Here is a 21,244-nt window from a genome sequence, read left to right as displayed (position 1 = left end):
CTTTTTATTGGGGAAGACACTGGAGGGGAGGGAAATCTTTGAACCAGATATTTGCAGCATAAATAGTGCTGCATTCTTGTCACCTCAGCTATCCGTCCTCACGTACCCTGTTAACGTGCCACCAAACTTAGCTCTCCTTGGGCTTTTGGACAGTGTCAGGTAAAGAGATTGATCAAAGTTGGTTATTTTTTGGGGGGGGGGGGAGGGGGGAATATATCTAACTAATAATACTTTAACATCCTTCTTTTGCAATTGTACACTAAATTGAGTGCTAAAGTCTTGAAATGGATAAACTAGTGATACTGACCAAAGCCGATACATCCTTTTCTGCTGAGCAACTGAATTGGGAGCCAATTGCACTTTGGATCCTCAGTCTTATTTAGGAAACCGCACATGCAAAGCGACCGAACTCGTATTGGGCTTTCCTTGAGAAGAAACTCTGTCTCTCCTAGGCTGGTAACCAACCCTTTAACCGTGCCATGCTCTTCAATGTTGGCTTTCGGGAAGCAATGAAGGACTTGGACTGGGATTGTCTCATCTTTCATGATGTGGACCACATACCAGAAAATGACCGAAACTATTACGGTTGTGGACAGATGCCAAGACACTTTGCAGCCAAGCTGGATAAGTACATGTATTTGTAAGCACCAGTTGTCTTCTGCACTATAGTAATAGATAAGAAGCCAGTGTTAGATTTTTAAAAGGACAGAAAATCAATTTCAGTTCGTTTCCCAAGCTTTGTGCAAAGTAAACGTAGAAGAGAAATAGAAGAAAACATCCTCATAGCTCATGGGCTTTATTCATTGCAACTGGGAGAACTGCAGCTCTGACGAGCTTTGAGCAGGCAGTTGGATCAGCCCTGAACAGCGGTGACGGCCGTTTGTCCGCACCCTCGACTAATCCCTTCTCTCCTGTTTAGGCTCCCGTACAATGAGTTCTTTGGCGGAGTGAGTGGCCTGACCGTAGAGCAGTTTCAGAAAATCAATGGTTTCCCCAACGCGTTCTGGGGCTGGGGCGGAGAGGACGACGACCTTTGGAACAGGTACCGCTGCGGCTCGAGCCGCGTCCCGAGGCGGGGTGATGGGCAGGGCTCCCGCGGCGGTGCCGGGTGCTGCGAGCCGCTTGGTGTGCAGGTGCCGGTGGGGCAGGGCCTGTCACACACTTCAGGAATTCAGGGACCTGGTTTTGAATGCAGTGCACCAATTTTGTCGGTGCTGGAAGCAGCCTCCAAGCCTACATGATGATGATGTCCCTTAGACTGACTTTACATCGTGATTACATTGGGCAAGGTTGCACATGCTGTGAAGAGAAGCATTTTTGCCTCTTTCAGGCGGCGGTGGGCTGGGCTGTACCCTGCTTGCCTGGCCCAGGGAACGGCCAGCCTGTTTCTAGGTGATTTGGTGCAAAATGCATTTGAGTGGGTGGCATTCCAGTCTGCTCGAGCAATAGGTTGGACGCAGACAGAGAAACACTGGTTGTGAAATTACTGGCCTCGTATGCGATATCCCATGATGATGATGATAAACTGATCCCCGGCTGAACTCTTGAAACCTCGAGGTGCTGAGCACAGCGTAACTCGCCTGGAACTTAGATTGAAGTGGGAAGATTTGCATAGTTTATCTGCCTGACGGAAAAACAAAGTTACTGTAGGAGCCGCAAGAGCACTAATTGTGCAGTCTTGGCAAGCACTGAAGGCGGAGCAAATGCAACAGGTTTTTTTTCTTTCTCTCTTTTTCTTTTTCTTTTTCTTTTGTCTCTCCCCTTTCTAATACAGAGTGCAGTACGCAGGCTATTCGGTGACTCGACCAGAAGGAGACACGGGGAAATACAAATCAATTCCTCACCATCATCGGGGAGAAGTGCAGTTTCTAGGAAGGCAAGTGAAACTTTGAAGGGCTTTGGGATCCTTTCCAAAAAAAAAAAAAAAAGAAAAGTCTGTACCATGTACAAGGTTCCCTGCAGCTGTCTAAGGGCAATTACAGCCTTAACTCGTGAAGGAAACTCTGACTGTAGGAAGATAAGGGAGGCAGAACGCTGCCTGGATTCCTCTGGCATGTTTAGTGCCCTGCGGCCCTAAGACAAGGGGTCCTTACTTTGCGCTTGTAGCTTCTTGAATGTCATCCAAGAGCCTGGTTGCCAGCCCTGCAGCCTGCCTTAGCAGGCATGGGACATCTCCTGTGTCTGGAGGGGGTTGTTTCTAAAGTAGTAGTTAATACTGAATATCAAAGCAGCTTCTGTTTTTTCTAAAAGATTCTGATTTAAATGTTTCAGAAAACATTGCTTAGCTTGCAGAAGGCAGAGAGCAGAGCACTGTCCTGGTGTAGCCTTGCTAAAGCATCAGGTGTCTCTAGAAGTACAAATGGAGTCTAATAGAAACACTGAGTCTGCATTACGAATTCTGCTGCTGTTGCAGAAGCAACATCTCACTGTTACGTTGTTCTTCAGTAGTGGAAAATATTCCGTGTTTTGAGTTGGAGGGTGCCACTTGCACTGCTTTGGTCCCGTAATGTGCGGACAGAGAGGTGGTGTGCAGCTCCTGGCACGCTCCTTCCTCCAGAGCGCTGAGACGGAGCAGCTCCAGTCGTGACTCCGCCATACGTGCTAATTCTGCTGTTGCTGCCTCTTTACTCCAAGCTGGGGTCAATACCCCGAGCCTGCAAGTTCAGGACTTGCCCTCTTGTGAGACTTAGGACATCCGTGAGGAGGAATAACTGCCCCCTGTACATAGGAGCGCAAACACTGCATGAACACTTTGTCTTTTTTCTCAAAAAGCTAAATTCTCTGTGGAGCTTTCTAGGAGGGCTCTAACGCCCTCATCCATGAGCCAGAGCTGTTTCGGGGAGTGCAACGGTTCAATGAATGGCTGCTATTGCCAGGGGACCTTGGTGGAATTTGAGTCTTCTGAAAACTATGCAACAGAAAACCAGAGAAATATCTTTTTTGCAAACAACTGCAGGAATTAACACTTGCAGGTCATGAGCTGTTGCACAGTGCAAACTTCGCTCTGAGCAGGGGCTCCTGTCTGCTGCTGGCAGGAGAAGGGACAGCAAGGAGGGCTTGTTTTGCAAAGGCTATTTGAAGTAGCTGCAAATTCAGAGGAGAAATGAACTGATGTGCTGGTCTTCAGTCTTCTACAGCGGATTCCTCCTTTGGGGGCTTTCCGCTTAAGGTTATATGTAAGCTTTAGCTCTAGTTCTCATTTCTGTGTTGGGCAGTATAGCCAGCAAGAGATGGTTCTTGTTTCACCCTTGCAAAGATCAAGGAAGTCGGGTTTCGTTTTAAAAAAGCCACATTCGGTCAAATCCCTGACGCATGAAAGGGTGGGGGTGCGGTGGGAAGGAGCCCTCGTTTTGGGATGCTGCGGGCCGAGCGCAGGGGCGGGGTGTGCAGCGGGGCGGCGGGAGCCAAGGCTGTTCCAGCCTCTTCCCCGGGGCCCGTGTGCCGGGAGCAGGCGTTGCAGCCCGCGCCTGGCGTAGCAGACCTGCTCCTCCTGCTCACGGTGAGGAAGGATTACGTCTCTTCAAATGCCCTGAAAGCCTTTCGAACTAACGCTTCCCCAGCTTCCTTCTGGCTCCCGCCCCGAGCCTTGTTCAGCGCGAGCCTTGGCTCCGCATCGGCAGCCGCTCGCCGGCGCGCTGCGGGAGGGAGCGATCTGCGGCGGAGAGGGGCAAAGCAGCCGCTCGCATGGCTCGAAGATGAGCTAAATGCCCTCGTTGCCGAGTACTCCTGTCCCCTCTGCCACGTCCGCAGTGGGCACCTTACCGTAGGGCGCCTCTCAGCCTAGCTGCTGGTTTGGGGGTCAGACCTCCAAAGAGGAGCGTGACTGTTTCACTGCTTCCAGCGGCTTTGCTTCCAGCTCTCCCTTCCGCCCAGCGGCACCGCAGCTCTTCCCAGCCCGCCGCGGACAACCCGGGGGGAACCTGGCACCCCATGTTTTGCCAAACACTTTCCATCTTCGCTGGAAAAACTGTTTCCTGCCAATGTCCTCGTACCGTGACCTCCCTGAAGCCAGTGTTGGCCCTTCCTTCTTCTGTGTGACCCAAAGTCTTCCTCCTCCTCCTCCTCGTGGCATGGGTGTTCCCTGGTGCTTGTGCCATCTCCCAGCCTCTCGGGGTCCCAGTCTCCCCTCCCCGGTGCTCTGAGGCACCTCAGCACTGCTGTACTGCAGTATAGGAAACCCTGGCCCTGGCCTGCCGAGGTGCTTCTGACTATTTTTTCCCCCTCTTGCCTCAGGTCTTGTTGTGCTGCCCCTAAACTTGATCGAGGCCCTTTTTGTGCACCAGCTGCAGTTTCCTTCCCCAAAATATGACTGTTCTAGTTTTACTTCCTTATCCCCCATCACTCGCAGACTAACACCATTAGTTCTGCGTTTGGGTGGGTGATCCAGTTTTCCAAAGAACAGAAATGACCACGTCACCTTTCGGTTTCTGTTTGTCTCCTGGGTTTCTGGCGGAGGGGCTCGCTGGCCAAGGAGCCCTCCTTGCTTTGGTGAGGCAGAAGTTGAACGATTTTGCTCTGTATCACATGATGGATTACAATTTTTTAAAGTATTTGGGATGTTTACATGCGAGGAATAGGTAAAAGATGACAGTCATCTTTATTAAGGGCTCAGACATTTTCCTCTGTGGCTTCGGATAGGGGCAACTGTTTTAAGGGTGTTTTTGTAGCTGTCAGCCGCTTTGTACAGCTCCACGCGAAGCGGGGAAGTGACTCCGTTGGTCTCTTGCTCTCTCCGAACAGGTATGCCTTGCTGAGGAAGTCGAAAGAAAGGCAAGCCCTGGACGGCCTCAATAACTTGAACTACTTTCCAAACGTCACGTATGACGCCTTGTATAAGAACATCACTGTTAACCTGACACCAGAGCTGGCTCTGGTGAACGAATATTAAGAGGAGAAAATAACTTTGGTCTGCCCTGCACCAAGAAAGCACCACGCTAGACTTTCCTTTTTAAGGGTTATCGAGGACAAGAAATACTTTGGCTAATGAAGGATCACAGTATTTTGGAGAATAAGGCTGAAAGTGCACGCACAAATTGTCCTTGCTGTACCAATCCAACCCGATACTCGTGCAGCGAGCCCAGCAGTCCTTTTCCTTTTCCGCCACTCGCTTTCTGGGTTTCAGGACAATGGTTCGAACTGCTGCTGTCATCTCACATTCCACCTCCAGCATCTCCAGCACCGGGACTCGCCGCAGCCCCGCTTTCCTCCCCACGAGCCGGCTTGGCTGAGTGACTCTGGCTTCTCAACCGGGATGGTCGGAAGCAATTCAGTCAGCAACTGCCCCACTTGGGAGATCAACAAGACTTCTGATACCGTTCTACGTTTGTGCGGTTTTTTAAATGACCTGCTTGAAGTATATACAACAGAATCGCTTCTTAAAGAAGTGTAAGTGTAAATATGCTGTGTAAATTGCCCCTTTTTATTTTCTTCCATGGTTCAGATCCAAGCTAGAGGTTTACATAAGGTCACTCATTTTAGTCCTGGATTCTGTAAACGTGTGTGCATCACTGTACTTGTGCAAGTTGTTCCCTTTTCAGCCAGTGAGACTGCTTGCATGATTTAAGCTATGCATATGCATAAATGTTTGTGGAACAGGGCCCGAAACTTTAAAATGTAGCGGTTGATAAATACAGCCATGTCATCTCTCATTACAGAAATCACGTGGGCGGCTTTTCCCAGGGAGAGTGAGGAAATGGGAATATTTATGGCGGGGGAATCCCGTTTCTGTCATTTTTGAAGCATAATGTGTAAATTAGCCTGAAAGCCATACAGAATGAGATCCATTGCCCATTGCTCTGTATGCCACTCAGAGGGCAAGTGCAAGCTCGGCAGACTTGGCGAGTTCACACGCGCCCCCCCGAGCACCCACCGCTCCTCCGGGCCGGGAGGCCTCGGCCCCCACTCGCAAACCCTCGGGGCTGCCTCTCCTGCCCACGCGTTGCCCTCGGGATGGGGCAGCTGGCTGCACTTCGCGGGATCTGCCCCAAATCAAGTGTTCTGCAGTGATTCCTCCATGGTTACATTATGGTTTGGGGGTTTGTTTTATGGAATAGTATTTTGTATTTATTGTGTAAATTTAACAGTACACTGAACTAACGTAAATTAGAACTAGGTAGGACACTTGGTTATCAGTCTTAACCACCTGAAAGCACTTGCACAAGTGCAGCTAGTGGGGTAGATTGTCCACAGATTAGTAATAGTGAGAAAAATGAAGGACACATAGATGAAGCTCATGAAAACATGAGTACCAGGAACTCAAGATCTAGGTCCAACACCCCATCCAATCATCTAAATTTGAAATCCTCACTCCCTTGTCCTATTCCCCCCCCCCCTTCCTTCTTTACAACTGATTTGGGATTTTGGGGTTGTACCTGTATAAAGGTTCACGCCCCTCCCCCCTGTGAAAGTCAGTCCATTAGTTATGCAGCATGTACACAGTCATTTTTACTGGACCTCTCTAATTTAAAAATAATACTTTGGGGGTTGCGTTTTAATTATGTATTTATACATAACAGTTGTGAGTGTTTGACCTCAGAAGTACTTTAACTTTCTTTTATTGCATTGTTTGCCTTCAGTTTCCTTAACTTTTCATGGTTTACATTGGTTTTCTTGGTTCCGTGGACGTATGATCCCCATACACATCTGTTGTGGGTGTGACTGCCCAGGGCATTCCTAAAGTGTATCAAGAAAATGTTAGTTTAGAAAACATGGAGTTCTTGTTGTGTCGCTCTTATCAGGCAGTATGAGAGGACAGTGAGCCTGCCCTTGAAAAGCGCTGATAAGCTTGTAATTTAGGTTTAAAGTCTTTGAATTTACATGTGCTTTAAAATTGCTTCCTGGGGGAATTCAACATGGTTATTTATAGGCAGAGGTGAGGAGTTGCTTTTTATGGCGCATACAGCAATAAAGACTTTTGCTTCTGAATCTCGATCTCGAATTCACATGGACCCTTTTCAGATGCTAAACCCTCGTTGCCCTGCCCCTCACTTCCTTAATCCTGAGACGTTGCTAGAAACCCGTCTTTGTTTAATGGTGCTTCAAACAAGGAATGTATTGCAACTAGTCCAAGTTCGCTCCCACAGGAATCATGCATGTGTGTGAGTAGGTGTTAAGCTACCTTAGTTTGAATCCTCGGCCTTTGTGTACCCGACATCCGTTGCACCTTGTGTTGAACAAAGAAAGACGTTACCTCTGCTCAGAAATGCACTCGTTTAAGGTTGGCATAAAAGGGTCCATTTTGCCCCGAAATGACATCACTGTTCATAGTTCCTTTGTTCTAATCACGTTGAATTTTTTCCCTTTTTAAAATGTGGAATATCTTAAAAATGTGCACTGTTAATCTTATCAGCTATGTCAAATACTGTATAGTAAATGTAACTGTTTAAAAGCATACTGTCAAGCGCATGTGCTGTTATGGTGTAAAAATTCTCGTATTAAAGAACTTGTACATATTCTGGCAGCTGAGATTCAACAAGGCCACTCGTTCACCCCTTCCATGTCACCACTGTCTGCAGCCCTGCAGGAGGGCAGGTCATGTTCAATGCTGATTTTTTTTTCTTTTTTTTTTTTTTTTTAAAATGAGCCATGTGGGTTTTATTTGCAAAACTATTTATTTACAGCTCATTATTTGTACAGGTCTGCTTCTCTAAGGGAGGTACCGTCTGAGCAACAGCCACACACTGCTAGTCACTCTCCATCAGAAGTGGCTTTAAACTATAAAGCATCTTTCCATCATCATGGCTTTTGAGCTTACTGTTATGTTTTTAAGAGGTGCCAGGGGGACATTTTTGCACTGAAGACTAGTGTTTTAAAACACGGACACACACACTTTTCAGCAAAGCAATCCTTTGTGTCATTACATTTATTTACCCATGTGTTTGTACATTTTTGTATTTGTTAATTTATGAATGATTTTTTCAGTAAAAATACATATTCAAGAACAAAGATTGTACTGGTTGCCTCTTTACAGGAGCTGGTGCGTGCTTGGGGGCAGGGGGGAGCGTTTGATGTTGGCGCTGGAGGCGGCGAGACTCGTAGGCCCTGGGAATGTGCTTGTAGCAGCCGGGGAGCAGAGAAGAGCCCCGGTGTGCAAGGGGAGGCTCAAGCCCGACTTAGAGGCACATGTCACTGGAGCAATGCGATCTCCAGAAAACTAATAACATAACTGACAGACGGAGGGGTGCGTGTGGTGGCAGACGTGTCCAATCCCCTTTCTTCACCCCTTGGTATGTCCCCAGGCGCAGGCAGAGCCAAGCCCTGCTTTTACCAGGAGCGGGTGCTGCCAGAGGGCTGCTGCTCCCTGGGGGAAGTGAAACCTGCAGGCGAGCAGTTCCTTGGGCAGTGCGGGGTTCGGGCTGCATCCAAGAGCTGCCCTGGGCTGCAGTACTTGCGTGTTGGCACCCCTGGGTGCACCCCGATGCTGCTCAGAAGCAGGCTCAGCGCAAGGTGGAGATGCTCCTTGTGGTCTAACTCAGCTGCATTTGGGAGATCCTCTTTTCCAAGCATCTCACAAGCATCGCTTGGCCGTGAGCAGCTGGCGGAGGGGCTGGTGGCCTCCTGCCTGCCTGGGGTGACGGGTTTAGGAAGCCACTTGGCTGCAGGGTGCCTGCGCGGGGCTGGGCAGCCCGGAGGCAGGTGTACCGCAGCAGGACATCCCCGACCAGCTTTTTTCCCCCCTGCTCTCCAGCTCAGGCCTCGCGATGGTGCTCGGGGTACAGCCTCGGGGCTGGGAGCCGCCGGGCTGCAGCCTGCCGCTGCTTTGGACGAGGACGCTGCGAGGAGCTGTGCAGGGTCCGGTTGGGCAGCTGTATTCAAGGGCTGTGAGCAGTTTGGACAAGCAGAAATAGGTTGGTACCTACTGGATCACCCGCCTTTTGGTTGTGCAGGGCTTGGAGAAGCTGGTGGTGTGGGGGGGGGCGGGGGGTTGTTTGATTTTGATCAAAAAGCCACGCAGGCCAGCAAGCTTCCTTACAGGAGCTCTAAAATATCTCCCTCCTGCTCTGCAACGGGCAAGCGTGCTCGGATAAATAGCTGGCAGCCTCGGTTGGGTCCAGGCTTCGTCTTTATTTAGCTCTCCCTCTTCTGGGAAGCTTCCTCCCACTCGCAGCCCTCGCTCCCAGCCTGCAAGCTGGCGGGCTCCTCGGGGCTGCAGGGCCCGGCGGGCAGCGCCGGCCTCGGAGGCGAGCAGGGCACGGCGACGGCAGCCCGCTCGCGCCCAGCCTGGCCCGCTCGGGCCACGGCCGGCTCGCGGTCGCCGCGGGGGCCTGGGGGGAGCCGCTCCGAAATGCCTGGAGCGCGAGTCACCGCCCGGCAGCTCCGGCTGCAGCGGAGAAGATGTGATGCTGGAGCCCTCTGGGGCTGCCGCTCGCCCCCGGGCACCCAGCAGGATTTTGGGGAGGGGGGCAGAGGGGGGACCTTCTCTCTCAGCCGACCAGAAAATAGGTGCTGGGCCGTCAGCGGGGCCGTCAGCGGGGCCTCCCGCTCCGCTGCAGAGCCCAGCCGACCCGCGTGGTTGCTCCCACCGCTCGCCCCTCGCCTCCGGCAGCCCGCTGCGGCGGCCCGGCACGGCCTCGTCCCGCAGGCCCGAGCCGCGCTCTGCCGCGAGCACATTTCCGAGCCACGTCCCCACCCGCGCGGAGCAGCTCCGCGGCTCGTTACCTAGGGGGATATTGCTAACGAAATACGGTGGGGGGAAAAACGGGCAGAAGCTTCAGGCACTGCTCTTCTGGTCTACCCCGGTGTATTTTCACGGCACTTTTTCGCTGTAGCCGGCACAGGCTGGCAGCAGCCCTCGCAGAGGCTTGCCAGGGCACCGCCAGCGCCCGGGCCAGGGCGGGAGAGCTCGTCCCTGTGCTGCAATGACCATGAAGCACAAGTGCTTGCTGAGCGTCAACATTTTGCACCTACTCATCGCCCTTTGGAGCATCCGCTCTAGAAATTAGGCTCTTTCCAGACAGCTAATAAATACCACTAAAACAGTAATGACTTTTCCCCCCAAAGACTTCTGCAGCAGAGTCACTTCGCGCAATGGCTCTTCGTGGGCATGCGAGCCAGCCGATCACTGTCAGAGCAGCTGAGGACGGGCAGAGGCGAACGACTTGGTCCCTCCTGTCAGGTAAATGGAGCTGAGTTGCTCCCTGATGTGCGTTCATGGGGTCAGTGAGTGCTCCAAGCGTCGGCTCCAGCGGGTCGGGACGGGGTTTCTGGCCAGCGAGCTGCGACACAGCCCTACGCACCGGCTTGCTTTCGGGGGATCAACGTGTCCCACGGTTTTAGCTGGCTGCCCTTTGCCCCAGCGCGACAGAGGCTGCCCCAGGAGGTGAACACCCACGGTTAAGTCTCCGTATTTCTTCAGAGACTCCTCCAAAAGTAGCTCTTTTCTTTTTTTTTTTTTTTTTTTTTAGGTTGAAAGTTTCTAGTTACAGTGATTTTCTTTCTCCGTAACGTTACTAACTTCCTCTCGGGTGCTGGTGGCTTTCCAGGCAGTGCTGTGAGTCACCGTCTCCTACTAGAGTTTCCCACCAACGCGCCGCAGCCCTGGTCTCGCCGGTGTTTCACCGCTGCGGTGGCCCGGCCCGCGGCAGACGTCCTCCCCCCGCCGGCCGCCCGCGCAGCCCGGCCCCGGCTCGCTCGCGGTGTGACGGCAGCTTGTCCCAGGACCTGTGCTCCCCTTGGGCTAGCGCCATGCCAGCACTGCCTGCTGTTGAGGAAAGGCTCTTGTTACTCCGCGGGTGATGGGAGGAGAGAAAAAAGCAGCGGTGAGGTTACGGAGGGTTATTACAGCTCTTATGTAATATCCCTTAGTAAATCCTGTTGTGGAGAAGCTCCTTAAAAAAAAAAAAAAAAAAAAAAAAAAAAGACCAAAACCTTCCTCTTAAAGAAATTCTCCGCTCTGAGCCAAGGGCTGCCGGCAGGCCTCGCTGCTCTCCCACGACCCGTAAATGCGGCTCAGCCCGCCGGCGTTTGCTGCCGAGCTATTGCCTGCCGCTGGCACGCGGCCCGCAGGGAGCCGGGCAGCCTCTGCGTGGGGCCCGCGTGCAGCGAGCGGGGGCCTTTGCCCGCCAGCCCCCTGCCCGCAGCCCGGCGGGGCCCTGTGGCCGGGTCCGGCCGGCCGCGCTTGCCCTGCACGGCCCGTTGCGGGGTTCACGGCCGAGCCGCGTCCCGCTGGCCCCGGCACCGCGGGACCGCCGGCTCGCGAGGGCCCGGCTCAGCCTCGCGGGCAGCGTGCTGCCCCAGCCTTGCGCACGGAAACAGCCCTTGCGAAGCGGTGTAAAGCACACGAAAAGCTGCCCAAAGGCAAAAAAGGCTCCTTCTGAGCAGGGGACACCCCAGGGGACACCCAGGGCAGCAAAGGGGCACTGGCAGCGCAGCCTTGGGCTGGGCACGGCGGGGCGGCCCCACCGGGCACCCCACAGCCACCTCCTCTGGGGCAGGGCGATGGGAAACGCCGTCCCTGCTCCAGGCCCTGCCCTCCTCCAAGGCGGCTTAACTGCTTAAAGGAATCAGGCTGGGGATTGATGACATTTAGCTGGGATTTCAGGCTGTGCTGTTTGGAGAGCAGTAAGCAGGGCCGCAGTAGCTGGTCACGTCACTGCTCCCAAGCTTCTCAGCGCTGCTAATGCCTTCGCATTCCCGCTTAATTGCTTTTGGATAAGAAAAACACTAAAAGCGAAAAACCAATAGCTCATCCAGTATCACCTGAGTGCAGTGAGAACAAACACTTCCCCGTGAGCGCCGGCGACCTGGGCTGTTCGCTTACCCCTGCCGACATTGTGAGCGCCGCTTCCGCCACCCTCCAGCACCGCGAGAGCCAGGCAGCTGGTTCCCAAAGCTCCGCTGTGGCAGACGGACAGAGCTGGTCACCCAGGGTCGCTAAGGGCTGCCTGGGCATCCAGTGGAGAAATCAGCTCTTTAAGGCCCTTCTCAAGCTGCTAGGCAAGTGCTGCACTGGTCTCGAGGGCGCAGACATGCTGCTGTGCAGAGTCCCTTGTGCACTCGCCCCCAAGGCGCGTCGCGGGGACCGCGCTCAGCAACGCTGAGCTGAACGCTCCGACCAACAGCCAGGTCATGGTTCACTAGTAAAATAAGTGGCCTCAACACAGTCCCTGTGGCCACCACTCCGGCCCTTCAGCTGGCTGCTCTGCTGCAATTTATCCCACCAGCTGCACAGCCAGGTGATGGACGCGGGGCTGTTTTAGAGCCACTTGCTTCGTGCTGTCCAGGAGTAGCTCCCAGGTGCCCTGGGCTCCTGCCTGCTCTCTACACCGACCCCATGTGCCTCTCCCTTTGATTGAATTAAAGCAGCTAATCTGGTTATCTGGGTGATGGCTATGGGATCCACCACAGGGTATGTGTGCACACCAGGCTTTATTGCAAATAAGAGCATCTCCAGCCCTGGGCTGAGACCTAATCCCCTCGCCTGAGCCGAGATCTTCCTTTGACAAAGCAAATTCATTTGTAATTTAGAACTTCTTCTTGGAAACTTTTCATAGACAATTGAAGCTACCTGAAGATGCCCCCAGCAGCCAGCATCAGGAAAAAATGAGGGATGGCATAGGCTATTTTTAATACAAATCAAGTCTGTTGTGGTTTAGAGCAAACTTAGGGGAGAGTCAAATTAAGCAGAGTGTCAGTTTGTAGCAGCCCTGCAGAGAAGCACTGAAAAGCAATCAGTAACTCTTTCCTGTGTGAGCCGTGGGTGGACCCCAGAGCTCACAGTTTCAGAACGAAAAGGGAATTACCTGAATGCAAATCAGCTTTTTTTGCCTCGTTAAGCTGCTTTCTCTGCTTTGGTGCCGGAGGTGTTTATTCCCCCCGAGTGTGACCGCAGGCTCTGCTGGCAGCGGGACTGCAGCCCAGCCACTCGCAGGGCTGCTGCACGTGTCACCCCGGCTCTCCAGCCTGGCGTGGCCGGACCAGGTCCCCACTGTGCTACCGGGAGTCCAGTAACTCCAGACACGACAGAAAGTCCTCAAGCAGGGAGGAATTTGGGACCCCAGAAAAAGACGCCAGTGGGTGTCCAGGAGCGTGGAGGCGAGGAGCCGGGGCAGCCTCACGCAGCCCCTGGGGCAGTGCTTTTGGGTGAAGCACTGGAAGGGAGTGGGCTGCGAGCCACAACTTCCCTCTGTGCAGTGCCACTGCAACGCATCTTCGGGGAGAGCCGAGCCCCAAAGAGCTGCTGCCGGGGGTCCCGGGGGGCTGGGGCTGAGGCAGCCTGAGCATCTCCAGGGTGCCCGTCCTCAGGCACGCCTCAAGCCCTCCTCAGACCCTTCTCCCAGAGATCGGTGGGTATTTGAGCTCTGCTGCCGTGGTGGCAGGAAAAGCTGCAGAGATGCAGCTCGGCACCGAATAAGCCTCCTGGGACCGGGAGGACGGCAGCACCCAAACACCCTCCTTGCCCAGCTGCAGCCTCTCCTAGCCCTTACCGACCAGCAGCTTTAGTTACAGATTGCAAATACGGCAAGAGCTTCAGTGGAAGGAAAGGCAGGCCTGGTGGGGCTGAGACAAACCCGGCGGCCAAGCTGCTGCCCCTCGCGCTCGGGGCTGCCGGCTCCCCTTCGGCTGCCCCCCCACTCCTCCTTGGTGCCGGTGGAGGGGGCTGAGATGGTGGATGCGGCCACGATTTGCACGGAGCTTCCCTGCAAGTGCTTGGCGCCCTGTCATGATGCATGTGGAAAGCAGAGAGAAAAGACAGGCAGCAGGTCCCACAAAGTGCTTGCTACGAGAAGGCTTCCCCAAGCAAATCTTCTCCCTTCCCTCCCTGCTCAAAAAAAGTTTGAAGGCTCCCGAGCATCCTTTCCCCGCGAGGATGAATTCCAGGCCTGTAGCAAGGCTGGCTGTCCAGGCTGACGTTCCCAGCAGTCATTGCTGTGGTCTTACAGTCTCTTCTCCCAGCCTCTGCAGGACAGGCAGATCCTCAGGTGGTGGCAGCTTGGCTGCAGGTAACAGCTCCTCTAGCTTTTACAGAGGTCCTTTCTTTTGACCCCGGTAGGTATAGAGCAGCGGAAAAGGGGCTCTGAGTCCTTAGCCCTCCCAGAAGTTTGGTTGTGCCAAATAATTAAGGCAGCCAGGTCGAAACCACATCCTGGTAGTGGGTTCTCGCTGTGCAATGGGTCTGTGCAAAGCGGCACACCTGGGGCCGTTTCATTCGGGGTCTCCAAACCCACCCTGCTACTTGCCCCAGCTGCCCAGCAGGCCAGGCTGGAGTTGTCTGGTTTGAGCACCAGCAAGCGTTTCTCTTTAAAAGCAGCACTGCAGGGGACTATGCTGCACGTGGATGCTTAATCTTTAGTTCCTCTGTCTGGGTTTAGCTCATGCCACTTCCAGCACAGCCCCACTCAGGGTCTGTGACCATTAAACTGTCCTCCAAGATCACAGCCAAAGACCAGCCCTGCAGCAGAGCTATGCGTGGCAGTGACTCCTGGCAGCAAAGATCGTGGGAAAAGACAATTCTTTGCTGGAAAATTCCTTTAGGACTTGAGCTTCGAGTGCTCCAGCCTAAAAGTCACGGTGGCATGGTTGGGTCGGTCGCAGCAATGTGCTGGTGGCCTGGGGGCAATGGCTCTTCCCTGGGGGCAGGACTGTGAGGGCGGATGTAGGACGTGCCATCATGTATGGGGCACATGAGCCCGGTGCGTGTCTCCGGTGCCCTCAGGGGACCAACAGCCGGGAGCCCTGTGCGGCAAAGCACGGACGTGGCACAGCCCTGGCATCCGGCCTGTGTTGTAGCCATGGAGAAAGTGCAAACGCAGGTTACAGCTGGGAGGTTAACTTCACTGAGATGCTATCTAGGGTCTAGAGGTGAATCTAGGCAGAGATCTGGGGTTGGGAAGGATTTCCCTAGTGCTGCTCCCAAAGGACCACCTCCCTCTCCATGCAGCGCAGCCAGGGAAGCCAGCTGCTAATGGATTTATGCATGAAGGTCAAGTTTTTATGCTGTCTAACCAGGATTTATTTTATTTCCCTGCTGCCTAACTAGGATTTTATTCACCCATCTCTCCCCTCTGCCTCCCTGTTTTCCCAAAGTGGTGGGAACGCAACACAGCTGCAGTCCACGCTCCTCTATCAAGTTTTATCATAACTGGGGGCTGGAGATGCAATAACAGCATAAGCTTCATTTCTGGAAAAGGGGCTAAAAGGAGACTGCCAGGCCGGAGCTGCATGCAAGGAGGCATGTTCCCGGGCTGCCCTCCAGCTCCTGCTTCTGTAACGCCTGAAACGTGGGCTGTGGGCAGAGCCCGCTACACAGGGGAGCTGGAAAAATCCCCTGTCCCCAGCTGCTGGCACTGCCTTTGGAGTGGCAGAGGCACAGCCAGAGCTGCCGTGGTGCCCGCAGGGGGGACCCCGTGCTCCTGGGGGGGCCTAAACCCAGAGGGGATTGCAGATATTTGGGATCCATTGGAGATGGTGGGTTACAATTTCTAAGTGCCTAGTATTGGGATGTATCTGTTGGTGATATTGAACACAACTACATCGTTTACTGATTGATAGTTAATTATACAGTATTACTAATTATTAAATTAATAAATCAACAAACCGCTTTGATCCCTAGAGGGGGAATTCATGTTAGAGCTACTCATGAATGTGATGGGCAGATAAGTGTGTTTACAGAGGAAAATGAAATCCCAGGGGAACAAGCTGGCCTGCTCTCTCCGGTCTGCAAGCAACACACTCTCATAGGCAGAAGCTTGCATTACAGATGCGACCAAAATAAAACCCTGTAAGATGCCATATACTTAAAAAACCAGTATGCCCTACACCCTGGGCAAGAAAGCAAGCTGGGACATGTCTAGTTATTGGGCTGTACCACTCCTGGCCTTGAGGACAGACAAAAAGCTGGATCTCCTGGGTGCAGCTATGCTGTGCGACACAGCAGGGAGCTGATGTGCTGGTGCTGGTGTGGGATCCTCTGCAGGCCAGGGTGCCCGTCCAGCACTGCTGTACCCAGCCATGGATGTCTGTGAGACGCCCCGAAGCTGGCACCGGTGCAGGTGGCCAGCACTGGCAGCATGACAGCGTTGCCCAGGCCCTGCTGCAGCCCTGCCATGTGCTGCTGCCAAGACAATAGGGTGGTGGGTGCTTGTTAAGGACTGATGAATTCATTAGTGCTACACCTGAGTGAATCACAGGAGTGGGGGTGGTGATTGCCTGTGATGGGGGGCAGGTGAGAGCTAGTGGTGGGGAGGAGAAAGAGGAAAGGCGGGGCTGAGGGAGAGGTAGGTTCTTGCTGCCAATTTTGATGCTTTGACCAAGTGCTGGAGATGCTGGCACCCCTGGGCCGGGGCCGGGGCCGGGGCGGAGGCAGTGACAATGCTGGTGCTCAGTGGGGCTCAGCCTGTGGTGGGACGCAGGGAGCAAAGAGCTGACCCGAGCTGGGGCTAGTGGGAGCCAGGTGCTTGGGGCTGCACATGTGTGAGCAGAGCACACGTGCTGGTGTTTTACTGTTCTGCTTAGGCATCTGCTCCACACCAGTGTGGAGAAAGGGGACGGGGATGTCCTTAAGCCAGTGTTTCCTTCGTTTTAGCTTCTGAGGGTTATTTCAAGGTTGCCCTCTGGCAGGACCAGCCCTGGGCTGCTCTTCGGGCTGTCTCCCTGCCCAGACGCCCCGGCAGGCATGCAGATGCAAGCGGAAAGGAGCTTGGCACGAAGGAGGGGCAGAGCAGTAACGTGTTGCCCAACAAATAGGACTGACCAGATGCTTTAAAAATAGCCGAGCTGACCGACTTGCTTCAGATGCTGGTCAGACGGGGGCTCGCTGCCAGGGGACCCCGGCTGAACTGCAGGGAGGGGGCAGCGAGGCCCCGGCCCCGTGCGCTGGGCTGGTTGCCGCAGGGGCACACGGCTCAGCCCCGCAGCGCTGCCTGTGAGCACCCAAGCTGGCCCCTCCGAGCAGGCCCCAAATCTCATGTTTCACGGATGGAAAAGCAACTGGAGAGGCTCCAAAGCCAAGGCTTGCTGCCATCGCGTGGCAGAAACTGGTCCGAAAGCCCCATCTTGTGGCAATGGGCAGAGGGAGAGCCGTGACGAAGGAGGCTCAGCAAGAGGAGGGAGGCCCGACACCGGGGTGGGAGCAAGCCCTGTCCCTGGCCACTCCTGGGATGATGGAGCACGGGAGCCCCCCCTCCTCCCCGGGCGATGGGGCTGGTGCGGGGCAGTGCGAGGCGCTGCGGGAAGGGGGCTGGCACAAATGCAAGCCCAGGGGCTCTTCTGCAAACCTTCCTGCAAACCCAGGTTGATGGGCAGAGCCACGCCGGGAGCCGACACGCTGAGGCGCCCGTTGATGCCCAGCAGTACCCGCCAGCGCGGCGGGGAGCTCCGCACCTGCCTGCACGATGCCTGCACACGTCCCATGCCATGCTCAGCTATTAGAAGAAAGCCTGTTGTGCAGCCTCTGCAGGACTTGACTTCTCCGAGATGTTCATGTGCAATTAAGGGAGAGGCTCATTCGGCTCGCTGAAGCTTGCAGCCTGAAGCACGTAACTAATTGCACACGTGAGTGAGGAATTCGGGGCTGAATGCTTGCACGGACGCTTGCAGTGCGGTGTGCAGAAACAGACTCTTATTCTGCAACAAGTGAACACCAGAGCCCTGGCGTGCAGGAGGCCGGGGAGCAGGAATGCCGCTCCCTCCGTAGCTCCCTGTGGCGGAGGTGCACAGGGCATCGCTGCGCCTGAGTATCCGCTTCCCACCGCTCCTCCCCACCCGCCGGCGCCGGCTCTCGGGACCAGTCTCCAGCTTCTTTCCAATAAAATAATATGGATTAACCTCTAAGTGATCTGCCTAAGGTGACTGGCTCTTTTCCCCGTGATGGGTTAAGTGGTGACGGCACAGGGACAAGGGGATGGTGGCAGGCTGCGGAGAGACAGCCACGAGATCATTCTCGCCGTCTCGGCCGCCACAGAAGCAGCTCTGGGCCACACGTCAGGGTGCCCGTGACACCTCAACTAGTGCTGGCCACCGGTTTTGCTTGTGTGAGGCTCCACTGAATAACATTCTTCAGATCTGGTCCCAGGTGGCAGGTTAAGCCAGGCAGCAGCACAAGGGCCCTCCGATAGGGCCGAGCCCAGCAGGGTGATAATCCCCATAAACACGATATCGGCGTGACCGATGGCTCCGCTTGGCTCTGGCAGAACCAATCCACACTGGAACTGTCCCAGCAATTCAAACCAAAATCGGAGTTTGGGCTTTTCCTTGAGCATGTCCCTGCGGGAGATGAAGGGGGCTGCAGGGCAAAGGTGCTCTTCTTGAAACTTGCTGACTAGATGTAGCCTAAAGCCTGTCCTGCTGGGAGCACAACCAAGCCCTAAGTGCATGTCTCCATGTATCAGGCACTTTTTTCATGTGACACCAGGAGAAACATGAAAGAAGGTTTTTTCCCCTGTATTACTCAGCTGGCTGCCCTGAATCAGGATGGGTCATTTCTGAGGGGAGAGACACAGTCGAACTTCTCCGCTTGCTCCCATTGTTCTATTTTGGTAACTGATGGCATTTTTTCCATGTATTTCCTCCTATTTCCTGCTGCTAACTGAGGTTTCTCTATTTTCTGCCACAGCCAGGGCACAGGACCGTGCCCAGGCCTGGAGAATAACGCCAGTGCGAAGAGGCAGCAGGGCTCAGCAGGGCCAGTTTTAGCCTTTTGAAGCAGACGTGCGTGCCCCAGGCAAAGGCAGCCAGCACTGAGAGCTTAGGTGAAAGCAGAAAAGCACCTAAAATAAATGCACAGAAAGGGACCGCAGCCATGGACCAAAGCTGCAAGGTGCTGCCCAAGCCGGCTGCGAGGGGCCGCGGGACGGGGCAGCTCCCGGGCTGCGCTGGCTGCTCCAACGTGCAGGAGCTTGCGGGAAGCAAGGGAACTGCGCCGCGCGGCCCTCGCCGAGGTCGGGGCTGGCGTCCCGGGGAGCTCCTGTGCGTGCAGTTCAGCGCTGCGCGGAGGGAAGGGTGTCCCCGGGCTCCCCCCAGGCTGCAGAGCTTGCTCGTTCGGCAGTTTGTTTTGGCTGCTGCTTCTCCTGCAGCAAACGTCATGTTCCTGGTTTGTGTAACTCCCCAAAGGCATTTCCAGCACAATCCCGCTTGGATACACTGGAAATAAGAATGTTTTCATAGCTTTATTTTTAGCTTCTTATTTCTTCTGTTCCTGTCCCAGGAGAAAGCTCAGCATTTCAAAACTTATCAGGGTCCCAGGCTGGGCTATAAGGTTGAAACATCTCTGAAGTAACAAATTTGATTCAGATATTTTGGCTGTAGTATAGCCTGACAAAACCATTTAGATTTTGTCCTTCTTACTTTGACTTTCACATTAGGATTGCTATGGCTTTGAAAAGGCAACATCTCCCATCGCCAGCTGAAACAACGACCCGGAGACCAGATAATGCTGTTAGTGGCGGTCCCAAGGCGGCACGTCAACGTCCAGCTCAGCCCTTCCATCCCTGATTCCTGTGGGCCCGGGATGGTTTTGAGTAGGTGAGTTGGGCTGGAGTAGAAAGCAGCCAGCACTCACAATATTCGCAAGCCTGAGGGCATACGGCTTTCTCCCCTCAAAGCTTCTGCTCCCAGAATCACGTGGTTAGCAGAAAATAGGTACTTTATTTTAAAAACCAAAGATCTGTTTTTCATGATTGTAGGAAAAAAGAGCTTGAAAACATCACTCAGTTCAAATCCAAAGATTCAGGAAGCAGAAGGCAGGCAAACCCTCCAAGATACACAACAAAAAATAATAACCTTATGCTTTTTAAATCAAACTAATTACTTTGGATAACTGCCAGACCCAATCCTCTTTTGCTTTGATCAGGAGGAATTTTTATGTGACACTACTGTTTACCAGAGAAAATTAAAACCTATCTGCAATAGAAATAAATTTGAAAACTCCAGAGTTGCGAAACCTTAAGAAAACAGCAGCTGCAACAAGAAAAGCTTTCAGCAGAAGCGCTACCAAGGTGATCACTCAATATAATAAAAAATAAATAAAACCAGTAAGAGCGGGTTGTGCAAGTGTCTGTGCAGGAACATCTTTCCGCGTATTCAGTTTCCTGCAGTCTCCTGGTCCTGCTTACACAAGTCCCCAGGTATCTGCAGGTATTTGACCTCTGCAGGGTCCCGTGCTGCAGCCTGGCAGGGGATGGCGCGAATGTTCCCGCTGCGAAGCTGCTTCCACGGATGCTCGTGCCTGCATAGATACCTGAGAGCCCACGCTCAGCTGCAGCAAGAAAAGCGCTTCACTAACCCTGTTGTTTGTGGTGTCCTCTGGTCTCTCCGGGTTAAAATGAAGCTTCAGACCTTAACCCTTCCCTGCTCCGGTGTGCTCATGCCAAATCCTGCAGAATTTTTAAACATTTGTGCAAGTGCTTGGCTACTTAACTGCAATGGGGGGAAAGGAAAAGGGAAAAAAAATCCCAAATTTTCATCACTAGAAAAGACAACCCAAACAATCCTGGAAAGGTGATCTCTGCTGGGAGATGCCCTTTTACTTTTCCTGCAGAAAGTTTAGCTGGAACACACGTGGTGTTTAGTCAGTATTTTCACATTTATTCCACAAATTTAGGAACATAAAGAACAAAGCACACTTCTGCTGTCAGGTTGTTCTTACAGAAGACTGGCAGCTGAAACTGCTTCCAGGGTAGCTCAGGGTGAACCATGAAGATTTATAGTAGAATTCTTTTTTTTCAATGAACAAGGGACAAATGATGGAGAAGTTGTCTTCTTGCCGCCTCATCTAGCTGTGACCAGAAACTGCCAGTGCTTGTTCAGAGGCAGCAAGGGAGTCAGCTGGGGTCTCCAGGGGCTGGGGCTGGGGCTCCGTGGGTGCCTCTGGCCCCTGTGCTCCGGGCACATCCCATGACAGCCCCTGCTAAGGAGAGGGCTGAGCCCGGCCAGCTGCTGGGTTTGCAGAAGGAGGGACTCCTGCTCCTTCGAGCCGCTCCGTTAGGAGCCGTGGTCTGTCTGCGGGTTAGTTTGCAATCACATGAATTTCGGGGAGAGGGATGGGGGGGCTTGAGGCTCTGGCCCATGGGAGATTGGCAGTGGCTATGGAGAGAGACATCCTCTCATCTCACCTGTGCTGAGTTTCTCATTCCCAGCTCACAGCTGTGGCCAGTTCCCATGACTTAGCTGTTCTCTCCCTAAAAGCAGCTTTGAGAGCATTTGTGCCCTCTACCAGGTAGAGCTAAGAGGGCTCTACTAGTTGTCACTCCTTCTAGAGTCTCTTTTTACACAGCTTTGCTATGCTAGTCTTACAATGATTTTTTTTTTT

At 53.6% G+C, this 21,244-nt stretch overlaps 1 protein-coding gene across 1 annotated transcript in view; it reads left to right on the top strand.

Annotated features, from left to right (window-relative positions):
- Positions 1-7,944, top strand: part of B4GALT5 (beta-1,4-galactosyltransferase 5) — a 40,093-nt gene extending 32,149 nt beyond the window's left edge. Inside the window, exons 6-9 of the mRNA XM_064521488.1 lie at positions 453-640; positions 920-1,042; positions 1,775-1,876; positions 4,741-7,944. Of these exons, the coding sequence (XP_064377558.1) occupies positions 453-640; positions 920-1,042; positions 1,775-1,876; positions 4,741-4,888 (561 nt within the window). The 3' untranslated portion in view covers positions 4,889-7,944. The remainder of the gene's footprint in view (positions 1-452; positions 641-919; positions 1,043-1,774; positions 1,877-4,740) is intronic.
- Positions 7,945-21,244: the final 13,300 nt, after the last annotated feature.

Source organism: Dromaius novaehollandiae, chromosome 16 (genome assembly GCF_036370855.1).
Source record: "Dromaius novaehollandiae isolate bDroNov1 chromosome 16, bDroNov1.hap1, whole genome shotgun sequence".
NCBI lineage: Eukaryota > Metazoa > Chordata > Aves > Casuariiformes > Dromaiidae > Dromaius > Dromaius novaehollandiae.
Note: the sequence above shows the minus strand (reverse complement) of the source record. Positions and strands in the feature narration are given on the sequence as shown.